Below are 13816 nucleotides of genomic sequence, written 5' to 3'. Positions count from 1 at the left end.
ACGAGTATTTATTTGTTTAATTTTTATTTATTTGTTTTTATTTGTTTGTTTTGCTTGGCAAATGGAGTTAAGTGGCTTGCCCAAGGCCACACAGCCAGATAATTATTAAGTGTCTGAGACCGGATTTGAACCCAGGTGCTCCTGACTCCAGGGCCAGTGCTTTATCCATTACACCACCTAGTCGCCTCTGCATTTATTTTTAAAATAAAATTTAATTTTTTTTCAAATTACACGGATTTCTCAGAGCTCCCTTTTCACAGGTAGACTCTGGCCTGGGAATCAGTAAGAACAAAGAAGCAGAAGTAATTTGTTAAAATCCTGACACGTCTGCATTTTCTCCCCTGATCTGAACTTGTCTCTTTTAAATGAAGTGAATCAGAAGACTCTGTAGTCCCCCCAGGACTATAGAATCAACCATTCCCTCAGGACTGGAGGATACCTGGGCTGACCTGCTTGGATAGTTGGCACTCCCCAGACTGCTGTAATTGTTGTTTTTGTCTTACATTAGTGGATTTGTCCAACAAAGATCACTGAAGACCCCAAACTGATTGTTTTATAATCCACCTTTCCTTTTCCTTCTCCCTTCTGATGATGAATATACTATCTGCCTCTGCAATAGTAGTGTGGAGCTCCAAGCATGGAGAAATCCCCAGAATTGCAAATCTGTTGTTTGCATTGAAAGTAATTAAACTGCTACTGGCATTCTGTCTCAAGCCTGCTCCTTTTCACTCAGTTTAGACACTGTCTCAGTAATTATTCTGTTAATGTGCCAAACAGAATTTTAGTCTGAATTAACTTCTTAAATATTGGAAGTGATGGTGAGTGACTGAAGTTGATTTAATCAGGGAGGAGAGGGGATGCCAGAGTCAGACTTTGGAATGGGGAGGGAGAATTTGGAGAATACTAGTAAGTTCCGTTTAGACATGTCAGATTTAAGATGAAGGCACTGAGACACAGTCCCAGCAATTAGGAAGTGTCTTGAGGTAGAATTGAGTTCAAATCCCAGTGTCACCATATTTTATTTTTTTATTTTTAAAATTGTATATTTTTTCAATTATAAAGAATTTATTTTACCTCTTTTTTCATTTATTAAGAATTTTTCATATGTCTTCTCAATGGGAAAAAAAGGGAAAAAATGTAAATTTTGTAAATCAAATATAATAGTCAAGCAAAGCAAATTTTATCCTACTACCCTTCAACCCTATAAATGTAGAGAATTTTGGAGGTGTTCATAAAAAGAGCAGTCTATTGGAGGTTTTTAAACATAGAAAAAGAATGGTCATAAGAATTCATATTTAGCTACTTCTTGGTCTTTTTTTTTTTTTTTTTTTAATTTAAGGCAGTGGAGTCCTGACTCCAGGGCCGGTGCTCTATCCACTGCGCCACCTAGGTGCCCCTCTAGCTATTTCTTTAATCTTGGAAGAATAATACCATTCCAAGATAATAATAGTTAAGATGAGTCCCTGTGTAAATAGAACTATAGGGGTTTACTTAAGATAGTTATTATCTCATGGGCTCTAGAGACCCTATGAATGGATGTGTTCCCGGTATTTTTAACCACCTTTTTAATGATCAGGAAACTCAAGAAATCATAGATTTGGATTTGGAAGGCACCATATAAGTTACTGAGTCCAACTCACCATATTTTGAAACTGAAGCAAAGAGGAGAGAAAATGATTTGAGAACAGCTAACAGCTGATAAGGAACATAAGTCAGGGTTTCCTAACTTTTCAGTTCACTGTCCCTATGTCTTACACCCTGATGCCCCTCCAGCTCCAAGGTTAAGGAACATGCCAAGGTTGCCCAGGTACTGCTTTCACTGTACCACTGTACCACAACTGCTTCCCTTGAAGGCAGTTAGAGGCAGTGATAAGAGCTGATTGTAAGACTAAACTTATACTTGACCCTGCTTTTGCTTCATAGATGAAGACCTTAATCCTCAAGCCTCAGTTTTCATACCTGTTAAAATGTAGAAATTACAAAACACAAAAAATATTTATCATCTATCTTCTGTGCTCTTAACTCAGTACTATTATGGATATTATAAAAAGTTTACATTAAACAGACCTTCAAGGAGTTTACAATCAAATAGATGTTTTAATAATATATACATAGGGGTTTAAAAATAAAGTGCTGAATGTTGGGAAGGAAAGCCATTAATAATATAAATCAGGATACAAAACATTATAAATCTTTTAATTGTTATAAAAATGCTCCCTGCCTATCTAATAAAATTGTTCACAAAATGAATTTGTATTAAAAATGAGGTGTATTAAAGACATTGTAAAAGTTGATTTTATTTTAACTTACAACAAACACTTGAATTGTATTTTTAAGATAAGTATTAAATATAAGTTATATGTGTTTTTTCTTTTAGTTTGTTGGTTTGGATAATCAGGTCAGATGTAAAAGCAGAAGATCTCTTACCTACACAGGTAGGAAGATTAAGTTTATTACATGTTTTGGTGTTCATAATGAAAATCAGGTTGAGGGAACAGTACTAGAAAATTAGTATTCTGTGCTAATTGAGTCAATTCTGTTTTTCTCATTTTTTACTATGTTACTTCCTTCCCTCTCTTCCCCATTAAAGCTATGGGTAAAAAAAACCCCTAAAATATTAAGGGGGGAGTATATTTGATGGCATATACCATTATCAAGTTACTAAGATTGCAGTTATTGAAATGAAGTTCTAATGTATTAATTAAATGTTATTATAATATGCCTCTAAATGTAAATTAAGGGAGTACCTGGTTCCAGTTTGACATTTAATTTGCTTTATAGCTTATTAAGAGTCACCATAAACATGTATCAGCTACTTAATTATGAATTACCAGTTATTGTATTAGTGTGGCTTTGCTACTAAAATGTCCCCCCAAATGACAAAAAAAGATTTTTTTTAAAAGAAATTTTGTTGGGGCAGTTAGGTGATACAGCAGCCCTGAAGTCAAGAGTACTGGAGTTCAAATCCGGCCTCAGACACTTAATAATTACCTAGCTGTGTGGCCTTGGGCAAACCACTTAACCCCATTTGCCTTGCGAAAACCTAAAAAAAAAATTTTGTCATTACCTCCTAAATTAAATCATTGACTTTTCTAATTACTAGCTTTATCAGGTTCAGTAATTATTTTTTCCAATTTACCAGTTAACATATATCAGTCTTCTTATATTTACTTTTATGATAATAATTATTAATTATGACTCAATTTTAGAATTGGAATTAGTTGATTTTAAGAGAACTATTTGTGAAATGTTTGGTATGTGAACAAATGTTCAGGATCTTAAATTAGAATTGAATTTAACACTTCCATTCTTAATGAAATAGAACTAAAAGCACTTCTCAATAAATTTCTGAGAAGATAAAGAGAACATGTGTTTTTTCAAATCTCAATTTTAATAAAAAATATTCATAATTTGCTCTATATAAACCTTCCCTTTGTCTTGTTGAGTTCAAATGAACATGGTCTAAAAATTATGAAATATTTATTACTACAAAAAAGAAATAACTGAGGAAGCTATTAAAAATCAGACATATTTGCTGTATGGAATATTGCAGTTTAGTTATAGAAACAAGATGTTTCCTATTCATAGTGGTATTTTGGTAATTTAGTCTTAAATTATGGAATAATGTTCTATGAAAAAGTCAGTATTTCAGTTTTTTTTGTTTTTATTTGCTGATAGATGTATTGGATAACCCTTCAGCAGATCCAGTTATGCTTCTGCCAAGTGATTCAGTGGCAACATTTCCTCATAATACAGGAATAAATTCCACAAAATCCCTTTGTGACTTGTTCAAGAAGAAGATGAATTGGTATGGTATCTCTTCAGTAATTTCGTAGACATTCTAAAAACTATATTTAAAATTTATTCCCCCCCCCAAGATACTTAAACCCATTGACTTGAGTTTTGTTAGCTTTAGTTATTTAGTAAAAACTATTGAAAATATAAATTAAAAACCAGCAATACAGGACCTGCCTTAGTCTAATAGGGGAAATAATTACATAAAAGGAAGTTGGAAGGGATAATTATCAGCACTGGTGACCTGGAAATGAATTGGAGGCTGATCAAAAGAAAATAAGTGAATAGTCAACTGTTCAAGTCCAGGGTTTCCATGAGCTTCTTGGGAGTAGATTTTTTTTTTCCTTTCCTTTCTCTGTATCCTCATTGTTTATATAGTGATGGACACGTAGTAGGTATTAAATAAATGTTAGTTGACTGAACCCGAGGTTCTGGTGGGGAGGGTTTGGAGGTGATGGCTAAATGATTAGAACTGGTGGTTAAGAAGAAAGGTAGAGACCTGATTGAAAGGAATTGCTTCATTTTTACTAAAAACAGCCAAGATTGGAACATAAACATTATTAGATTTAATATTAAGTGTTTTTTTTGTTTTCCTATTAATCATCCTAAAGTATAAGAATAACATTTTTATATTTGTTCTTTCAATTTGAATAATCCATGACTTATATTGAAATCTGGTGGTTTTTTTTTTAAAGCTATGATTTTTGGGTAATGATATGTTTGATTTAAAAAAATAATAATAGCATTTTTATAGTAGTTTAGAGTTTAAGTGTTGGGTCTCCATTGTATCGTATAAGACACAAAAGAAGGGCACATCTTATTCTGTCCCTTGAGGAGCTAATATTGCTCTTTAAACAATTTAAAAAATGTTTTTTTGAGTTGATAGTTTAAAAAGAGGCAAGACTTACACATAAAAAGCCATTATAAAGCAATCTTTGACAGTGTATTATGCTAAATTAAACATGGAAAATGGCCAGAATATGTGGTACATATAATATGCATCTGTATGAATGGCAACCAAGGAGAGAAGTTTAAAACTGATTCTATTGGTCACAGGTCCAAGGCCTTTCCCTGTCTTGAAGCAGTTTATACACGGAAGATCATAAAAGAGCAAATAAAAGACATATGTTTGTCTTTAATTATTTAAATTCTCAACTTGGCATTCACAAACACTGCCAACTTTTTCTGTTAGAGCTTTGAACCATAGACCAAAAGAAGAGAAATTGACATGAGGTTCGTTATTTTTATTAGGATGTCCACTAGAATTTCCCCTATATTAAATGAAAGACAGCTTTGTCAGTATTCGGTTTTTCTAGAAAATAATTTGAGGATGGGTTATAATTTTAGCTTTATTCAAAATATGTAAAGAATATCTTATATGAAGGGTACTTTGTGCTCAAGAAGGTACTTTTAGGTCAGAGTCAGTCTGCCTTCATGGAACTTTCAATCTAGGAAAAGGGATAAGACACAAACATGAACAACAGTAATACACAATTTTAAATCAGAAAGTATTTACTCAGCCCAAACTGTGTTCACGGTGCCAGGGGTACAAATGCAAAGACTAAAGCCATTTGATCATTAAGGAGCTTGAATTCTACTGAGGAAACAAGCACATCCAATAAATGTATTCAGAGTAATTAAAAAAAAAAGAAAGAATAAATATCAAGTAGTTGGGGAGGGGAGAGAATTGGAAGCTGAAAGGGGAACAGGAAAACCTTCATATAAAAGGCAGAGCTGTGTTATAAAAAAGGGATTTATGAGCTGTTGTGTTATAAAGAAAGAGAATTTATGAGGAAGAGTTCAGGAGGTGTAGGGTATTTTACATGTGGGGAAATGGATAGTGGAAAGGCAATGAGAGATGGAAGATAGAGTATCATATTTGAAGAATGAATAGGGAGCTAGCTAGGTTGTTAGGTTTGGAAGGGGAATAATATATAATGAGACTGGAAAGATTTATTAATATATGGTATTGTATTTTTACTTATTTTATGAAATATTTCCTTGTTATAAACATTGGGCAGTAACTGGAGTTTTTTGTGTTACTGCATATTTAATATCTGATATCAAAGATCAGAGAAGTGAGAAACCATATGTAGGCAGGCCAATTAAAAAGCCATAGAGAAGTGATGAGGATGTGAATTAAGGTGATGAATATATTTTAGGAAGAGGAGCTTATATGTCAGAGTTAATTGAGAAGTAAGAATAATAAGTTTGGGCAACAAATTGACTGGAGTGAGGGAGATTGATTTTTTTACAATGCTCTTTTTTACGCACAATTATGTTAGGTATTATTTGTGTATGCATTTACATATAATATCTATATATGTAAACACACATATGTATATATGTCTGTATAGAGAGAAAGAAAGAAAACATACCCTCTGAATCTCTGTTTTCATTTCTGTAAACCACACTGTACACGAGGACTCAGCACTTAACAAAATTCCTTTTTTTCATTGTAGATGAGTAATTTGTCTAGTTTATAGTCTTATTCTGGGGAGTTAAGCAATTTGACCTGTGTCACATAACTAATATGGATGAAATTTAAATCAAGAAGTTCGTCCTGATTGCTGTAGTTATCCCTTGATTACTATAGTTATCTTTTATGCCATACTGCAGAATTTTGAACCTTTAACATAATTGTATTAAAAATTTTACAATTTTCTCATTTTGTATCTAAGTTTAAATATATGTGAAAGTCTAATTCAATTAACTACATGTATAAATAGTCTCCTCCTATCTTTAACAATATCATACAATTTTTCTCTATATGTCTTTAATGCTAGTGAATGACCCTGACCAAATCACTTTGTCCCTATGAGCCTCAGTTTCCTTATCTATAAAATAGGGATTATAATACATGTTATTCTTACTTCATTGCTTTTTTTTGTGAGGAAAATGCTTTTTAACTTTAAAACTTTATGTACATATGAACTATTACTGCATTTCAGTTTTTATAGTATAAAATATTTTATAGGATTTTTAAAGATTACTATGTATAATTTTTTTTTAAAGTCTAGATGATGACCTGGATTATTTTTGTGATTTGAGTCCACTGGAGATGGAAGAAGAGTTAATTGAAAGTGATCTTAGTGTCAGTATTGAACAGGCAGTTAAACCATTCACAAAAGAGACACCCTCAGGTAAATAAAAATTCTATTGCATAACAGTCACTTAATTTTAACTTACCAAGGATGAAGAATAAAACCATTCTGGTAGTGTTAAGATGGATGTCAAATTAACTTGAATACAAATACTGACATTTTAAACCTCACCCATTTTTTAAAAAAAATTATTTAAGACAATGGGCTTAAGTTATTTGCCCAAGGTCTCACAGCTAGGTAATTATTAAATGGTTGAGTTCAGATTTGAACTCAGGTTCTCCCGAATTCAGGGCCTTGACTCCACCACACCACCTAGCTGTGCTCCATTTCCGTCTCCATCTCCCTCACCCTCCTCCTCGCCCTAAGTCAAACTGCTTTGGTTTTTATTTTCCCCAGGTACATTTAGGTAACCTCAGGCAGGTGACCTAACCTTTCTGGATCTCAGTTTCCTTGATAGTACAAGAATCTGGCTTCTGAAATCTCTTCTAGCTCTAAAAGTTTTCCTAATTTGAAAAAGTTGATATCTTTTGTTTTTACATCATTTACATTTCCCTGGTATATCATCCTCCCCTTTCTGAATATCCTTTGTTCTTTGGAACAAGGTGAATTGAAGGGAACAATTTAACAAAATTTACCAAGATAACAATCAAGGCTAACTTCTGTAGTGTTCCAGACATAATCTCTCACTTCTGTAAAAAAAAAAATGTAGAGTAGTATATTTTCTTATATCTTAAGAATCATGCTTGATCATTATAATTTTATGTAATTTAATATTATAGACTAAGAGCCAAAAGAGATCTTAGAAATATTTGAGTTGACACCTTTAATTGTTTTTAGAAGTATTTGAGTTGACACCTTTGTTTTAGAGGTTTAAAAAAGAATGAGATGCAAGAAGTTTAAGTGACTTAACCTAGGGTTGCACATGAGTAATTATCTTTAGTTCAGATTCAAACACAAATCTCATCCAGTGTTTTGATTGTTTTGTTCTTTCTATTTATACTGTTGTGGTTAATTGTGTTTTCTAGATTTTTCTTACTTTACTTTTCACCAGGTCAATTAAGTCTTCCCCTGTTTCTATTTATCATATTGTGCTTACAGTACAGTAATTTTCAGTGCTATTCATGAATTATTACTTGTTGAACTTTTCCACCATTGGTAGTCCTATCCTTTATTTACAGTTCTTTTTAAATCTAAAAATTATAATAGAAGGGAGGGATCTCTGGGTCACAGGGTTTTGCCATTATTGAGTCACTTTGTTTATATAGTCGAAATTGCTCTTTGTCCATATCCTATGATTATGTGATTTACAGGGAAATAACTTTTGATCATTAAAATCTGTGTGTGTGTGTGTGTGTGTGTGTGTGTATTCATTATGTCTTGAATATCATACACTTTTCAGAAATGTTGGTTGCAAAAATTTTTTCCCAGTTGACCACTTCCCATTTACTTCGGTTGCACTAATTTTGTTGGTGTAGAAGCATTTCAACTTCATAAAATGAAATTTACTGTTTTACTTTTTGAGATCTCTCCTTTAACTTATTTGGTTAAGAATTCATTCCTTAACTATGAAAAATGATTGACTGCTGGACCCATGCTCTTTATATCTATTACTGGGAAACCTTGAACTTGGTAGTTTGACCCTGAAAGCTCTGAACCTCAGTAAGGGTAAGGTGATCTGTGTTTTACCATTTAAAGCACCACCATTTGTTGAATCCCTGGGAACAGGTAACGTACCAGCCTGAAGAAGAGGCAAAGTGGCCCAGGTTTAGAGCAGGTTAAAACTGCCTTGCCAGTCAGAAGTGGAATTAGGACCTTGAGTGGTAGATATAGGGAAAGGTACTCAAATCAAACAAAAAAACAACTTTTTCCCTAATCTTTTATAGTGTGAACTTTAATATTCGTCTTGTATTTATTTTGACTTATTGTGACTTATGGCTTAAAATGTTAATCTAAGCTTAATTTCTGCCAGACTGTTATAGTATTTCTGTGTATTTTTGTAAAATAGGTAGTTCTTCCTCAATTTGATTTATCATGTTTATTGAACCTAGTATTGAATTGATTGTTCTGAATTTTCTTCATCTGGTATATTCCACTGATCTACTTGTCTTTATTTTAATATATTTCCTTTTAACATTTTAACATTTTATTTGTTTTCCAATTATATACAATAGTAATATGTACCCATCATTTTTTGAAAAGCTCTGAATTCCACAATTTCCCCCCTCCCTTCCCTCCCCCTCCACAGAAGGCTGTCTGACAGTCTTTACATTGTTTCCATCCCATACATTGATGTAATTTGAATGTTATAAGAATAAATATAACCCCCCGCCCCAAGAAGATGAGAAACCTTAAGAATAGAGAGAGAGAGAGAGAGAAATGTACTTCAGTCCGTGTTCGGATTTCAATGGCACTGTCTCAGGGGTGAGTTGCTTTCTTTATCATAAGTCCACCAGAGAAGTTGCTTCAATATTTTTCCCTCAGTTGCTATTATTAGCTGTACCTCCACTATATTTCTCCCCATTCTTATTTATTCTATTCTCTCCCTCCTTTCATCCTGGCCCTGTCTAAAAGTGTGTTGAATCTGAGTACCCCCTCCCTCTATCTTCCCTCTCTTCTATCACCTATTCCCTCCTTCCCTCCCTCCCCATCCCCCCTTATCCTGTCCCTTTCCTCCCATCCTTCTCCAGGGTAAGATAGATTTCCTCACCCTATTAAGTGTGTATATTATTTCCTTTCTGAACCATTTCTGATGAGAATGAAGGCTCACTTAATTCCCCCTTGCCTTCCTTCCCCCTCCACTCCATTCATTGAAAAAGCTTTTTCTTGACTCTTATGTGAAATCTCTCAGCTTCTTCTTCATCATCTTCTTTTCCTTCCTCCCAGTACTTTCCCCATCACCCACTGACTCCATCTTTTTACTATATTATACCATTATATTCCGCTCCTTCCTGTGTCCTGTCTATATACGTTCCTTCTAACAGCTCTTATAAATGAGAAAGTTCATATGAATTATCAGTATCTTCTTCCCATGAAGGAATACAAACAGTTCAACATCATTAAGTTCCTCATAGTTAATCCTTCTCTTCCATTCCCTCTATGGTTCACTAGAGTCCTGTACTTGGACATCAAACTTTCTGTTCAGCTCTGGTTGTCTCAATAGGAAAGTTTGAAAGTCCCGTTTCATTGAAAGTCCCATCTTTTCCCCCTGAAAGAGGATGTTCAGTTTTGCTGGGTAGTTGATTCTCGGTTGTAAACTAAGATCTTTTGCCTTCTGGAATATCGTATTCCAATCCTTACCAGCCCTTAATGTAGATGCTGCCAGATCCTGTGTAATCTTGACTATGGAGCCTTGGTAGTTGAATTGTTTGTTTCTGGCAGCTTGGCTATTCCTGGAAGTTTTTCTTTTGGGATCTCTTTGGTGGGGGGGTGACCAGTGAATTCTCTCGATTTCTATTTTATCTTTTGCTTCTAAGATCTCAGGGCAATTTCTTTGTATTATTTCTTGAAAAATGAAGTCTAGGCTCTTCTCCTCGTTGTGGCTTTCAGATAGCCCAATTAAGTGTCTGAGGCTGGATTTGAACTCAGGTACTCCTGACTCCAGGACCAGTGCTCTATCCACTGCGCCACCTAGCTGCCCCCTAGCCCAATAATTTTTAAATTATTTCTTCTGGATCTGTTTTTGAGGTTGGTTGTTTTTCCAGTGATATTTCACGTTTTCTTCTAGTTTTTGGCTTTTTTTGAAAGTGTTTTATTTCCTGATTTCTTGCAAAGTCATCAGCTTCCTTTAGTTCCATTCTGCATTTGAAGGAGTTATTTTCTTCAGACAGCTTTTTTATCTCCTTTTCCAGCTGACCAGTTGTGCTTTTTAAGGGATTCTTCTCCTGATTTGCCTTTTTTTTTTTTTTCATTAGGCCTAAACTGGTTTTTAACATATTATTTTCTTTAATTTTTTTGGTATGTCTTAAACCAAGCTTTTGATTTGGTTTTCATGATTTTTCTGCATCGCTCTCATTTCTCCTCCCTATTTTTCCTCCACCTCTCTTAATTGCTTTTCGAAGTCTTTTTTGAGCTCATCCATAGTCTGAGCCCATTTTCTATCTCTCTTGGAGGTTTTCAATATGGAAGCTTTGATTTTGTCATCATCTGAATATGTGTTTTGATCTTCCGTGGGACTAAAGTAATTCTCTATGGTCAGGTTCTTCTTTTTCTGTTGTTTACTCATTTCCTCAGCCCAAGACTTAATTTATAGCACTTCTGAGGCTTTGGGGTTTTTTTTTGGGGGGGGACACACTACTGGGAACTTTATTCCACCAAGGTTTTATGCTCTCTAGTCTGTGCTTTGATAAATATATATATATATATATATATATATATATATATATATATATGTATATATACATATATATATGTGTATATATATATATAAAACCACAGCACTACCCTCTGCCCTGAGTCTATAAGGAGGGATCCAGCTTGATTATTTAGTGTGGAAGCCCAAACTGCAATATGTGAGTGTAGGCAAGCCACAGAGTCCTACCCCAGGGAGAGCAGAGAAATTTCTGCAGACTTCTGTTGCAGTCTCTGGGGATGTAGGCTTCTTTCTCCCAATTCTCACTGCAGATTCTGCTGCCAGTGCTCCTCACTCCACACTAACCCAAGTGCAGCAGAGTTCTCTCACTGACCCTTCAAGCTGTTGCTGGTGATCTCTGGGCTGGGCTGGGCTGGGCTGCTTTTTTTCCAATCCCTAGTCATGATGAAACACACTTTTCCCGCGGAACTTCTAAGTTACTTTGGACTGGGAAAATGTATCACTCAGTCTTTCTGTGGGTTCTGCACCTCTGAATTTTGACTAGAGCCATCCTTTGTTTTTTTGGGTTTTGGGGGGGTCAGAATTCTTGGGAAATGCTGCCTTCATGATGCCATCTTGGCTCCACCCCCCCACTATATTTCCTTTTAAAGATGCTTTTTTATTACCATGTTAGTGTTTGATAGGCATAATAATTAAATATGCTTGTTGCTAAACTAAGAGTTTTTTTTAATAAAATTTTATATTCAAGTCACACAAGGATTCTTTTTTTTTTTCTTTTTGCAAGTCAATGGGGTTAAGTGACTTACCCAAATTCACACAGCTAGGTAATATACAAGAATTCTTGATCTAGAACTTAGGAACTTGCAACATAATTTTTTTGGTAAGAGAAGGTAATAACCATTTAATATTAACAACTATGTGCCAGGCACTGTGCAAATATTATCTCATTTGTTCCTCACCAACAACTTTGCTAAGTAAGTGCTATTATTTTTTCCCATTTTACACAGCTGAAAAACTGAGACAAACTTTGGGGACTTCCCCGGGGTCATATATCTAATATATGTCTGAGGCTTTATTTGAATTCAGGTTTTCCTGACTCCTAGCCTAGTACTCTATCTATTTATTATCTAGCTCCTTTGATTTTATGCTTTTAAAAGTATTATTCTAAGGAGTTCCATAGTTATCTCCAGACTCCATGGTTTTTCCAAATTACCAAACGTTTAAAAAAAAATAAAAGTACAGTCTCTTCATAATACAGATGAAGTAACAAAGTTGCAGTTAAGTTGAGACTTGCCCAAGTTCACAAGGATAGATAATATGTTATCAAAGGTGAGATTTGAAAAGGTGAGATTTGAATCTAAATCCTCCTTATATTATATTGCCTTCCTGTTTCTTCTCTTATCCGTTTTGATATTTAGTTTGTTTACAGTTTATTACAAGAATGCTGCTATAAATATTTTGTTATTTTGGAACCATTTTTTTTCCTGTCATTTACTGCTTTGAGGTAAAAGATTGCTCAATCAAAGGATTTGGAATAGTTATTTTTTTCTTTAACATTTGCACATTGTTTTCCAAGTGCTTGAACCATTTCACATGTTCACTGGTTGTGTGATAGGGTACTCATAATCTTTTCCTACATTCCTTTCACCATGTTTGGATGGTTAAGTACTATTGAAATAGCTTGATTGTTGGTCTGACTGCCAGAAGTCTCTTTCCATTGCAGTCCATTCAGCTATCAAAGGTGATCTTCTCAAGCACAGGTCTGAATGTGTCACTCACTTATTCAGTAAACATCACAGGATCAAATATAAAATCCTGTGTTCAGCCATCACAACTTTTTTATTTTTTAGGCTTTTGCAAGGCAAATGGGGCCACACAGCTAGGTAATTATTAAGTGTTTGAGACCATATTTGAACCCAGGTACTCCTGACCCCAGGGACCGTGCTTTATCCACTGCCCCACCTAGCTGCCCCAAGCCATTACAACTTTTTATGGCCTTGCTCCCCACCCCTCCCTTTTCTTTCTTTGATCTTACACCCCTCACATACTCTGTTCCAGGATCACTGACTTCCTTTGTGACCTTAAACTCATCTCCCCACATAGGGCATCTTCACTCGCTTCTCTGACTTACTTGAGTCCCACCTAAAATCATAGCTTGTACAAGAAGACACTCTTTCATTTAGTGCTATCTCTCTGTTCTTTATTTCCAATTTTTCCTGGGTTTATCTTATTGTTAGAGAGTTGTAGGCATGTTGTTTTGAGTGGCAGGGACTGCCAACATCTCAGTGTCTACCACATATTAGGTGCTTAATAAATGTTGATTGACTAATTGACCTATAGCAGGAGATATACTATAAGTCTAGCCATTGGTGTCAAACTCAAATAGAGATGGTTAGCATAATGACTTAGAAAACCTCAAACTACCTATTGAAGTGTATATATATATATATATATATTTTTTTTAAGTATTTCCGAATTATATTTTAATCTAGTTGGAGTTTTGTGGACAGTGTGTTTTATCCCTTCCATTCCTATTCCTAAATGAATTTTATTATTTTACTTTATTTTATAAAATAGCCCTTTTACTAAATATGTTAGTTAATTTGGG

General features: G+C 34.4%; 1 protein-coding gene across 6 annotated transcripts in view; it reads left to right on the top strand.

The window, feature by feature from the left end:
* Positions 1 to 13816, top strand: part of CCDC138 (coiled-coil domain containing 138) — a 75472-nt gene that overhangs the window by 937 nt on the left and 60719 nt on the right. For 4 of the 6 annotated variants that reach the window (XM_074192156.1, XM_074192153.1, XM_074192154.1 and 1 more), the window contains exons 2-4: positions 2378 to 2435; positions 3679 to 3808; positions 6811 to 6938. In XM_074192156.1, coding sequence (XP_074048257.1) covers positions 2378 to 2435; positions 3679 to 3808; positions 6811 to 6938 — 316 coding nt within the window. Of the gene's footprint in view, positions 1 to 2377; positions 2436 to 3678; positions 3809 to 6810; positions 6939 to 13816 lie in introns of those variants that run through there. The other 2 variants (XM_074192155.1, XM_074192157.1) reach the window with 2 other exon arrangements.

The sequence above is a fragment of the Macrotis lagotis genome, chromosome 6, assembly GCF_037893015.1.
Source record: "Macrotis lagotis isolate mMagLag1 chromosome 6, bilby.v1.9.chrom.fasta, whole genome shotgun sequence".
Lineage (NCBI taxonomy): Eukaryota > Metazoa > Chordata > Mammalia > Peramelemorphia > Peramelidae > Macrotis > Macrotis lagotis.
The sequence above is the reverse complement of the archived record's forward strand: the minus strand, read 5'-3'. Positions and strand labels throughout refer to the sequence as shown.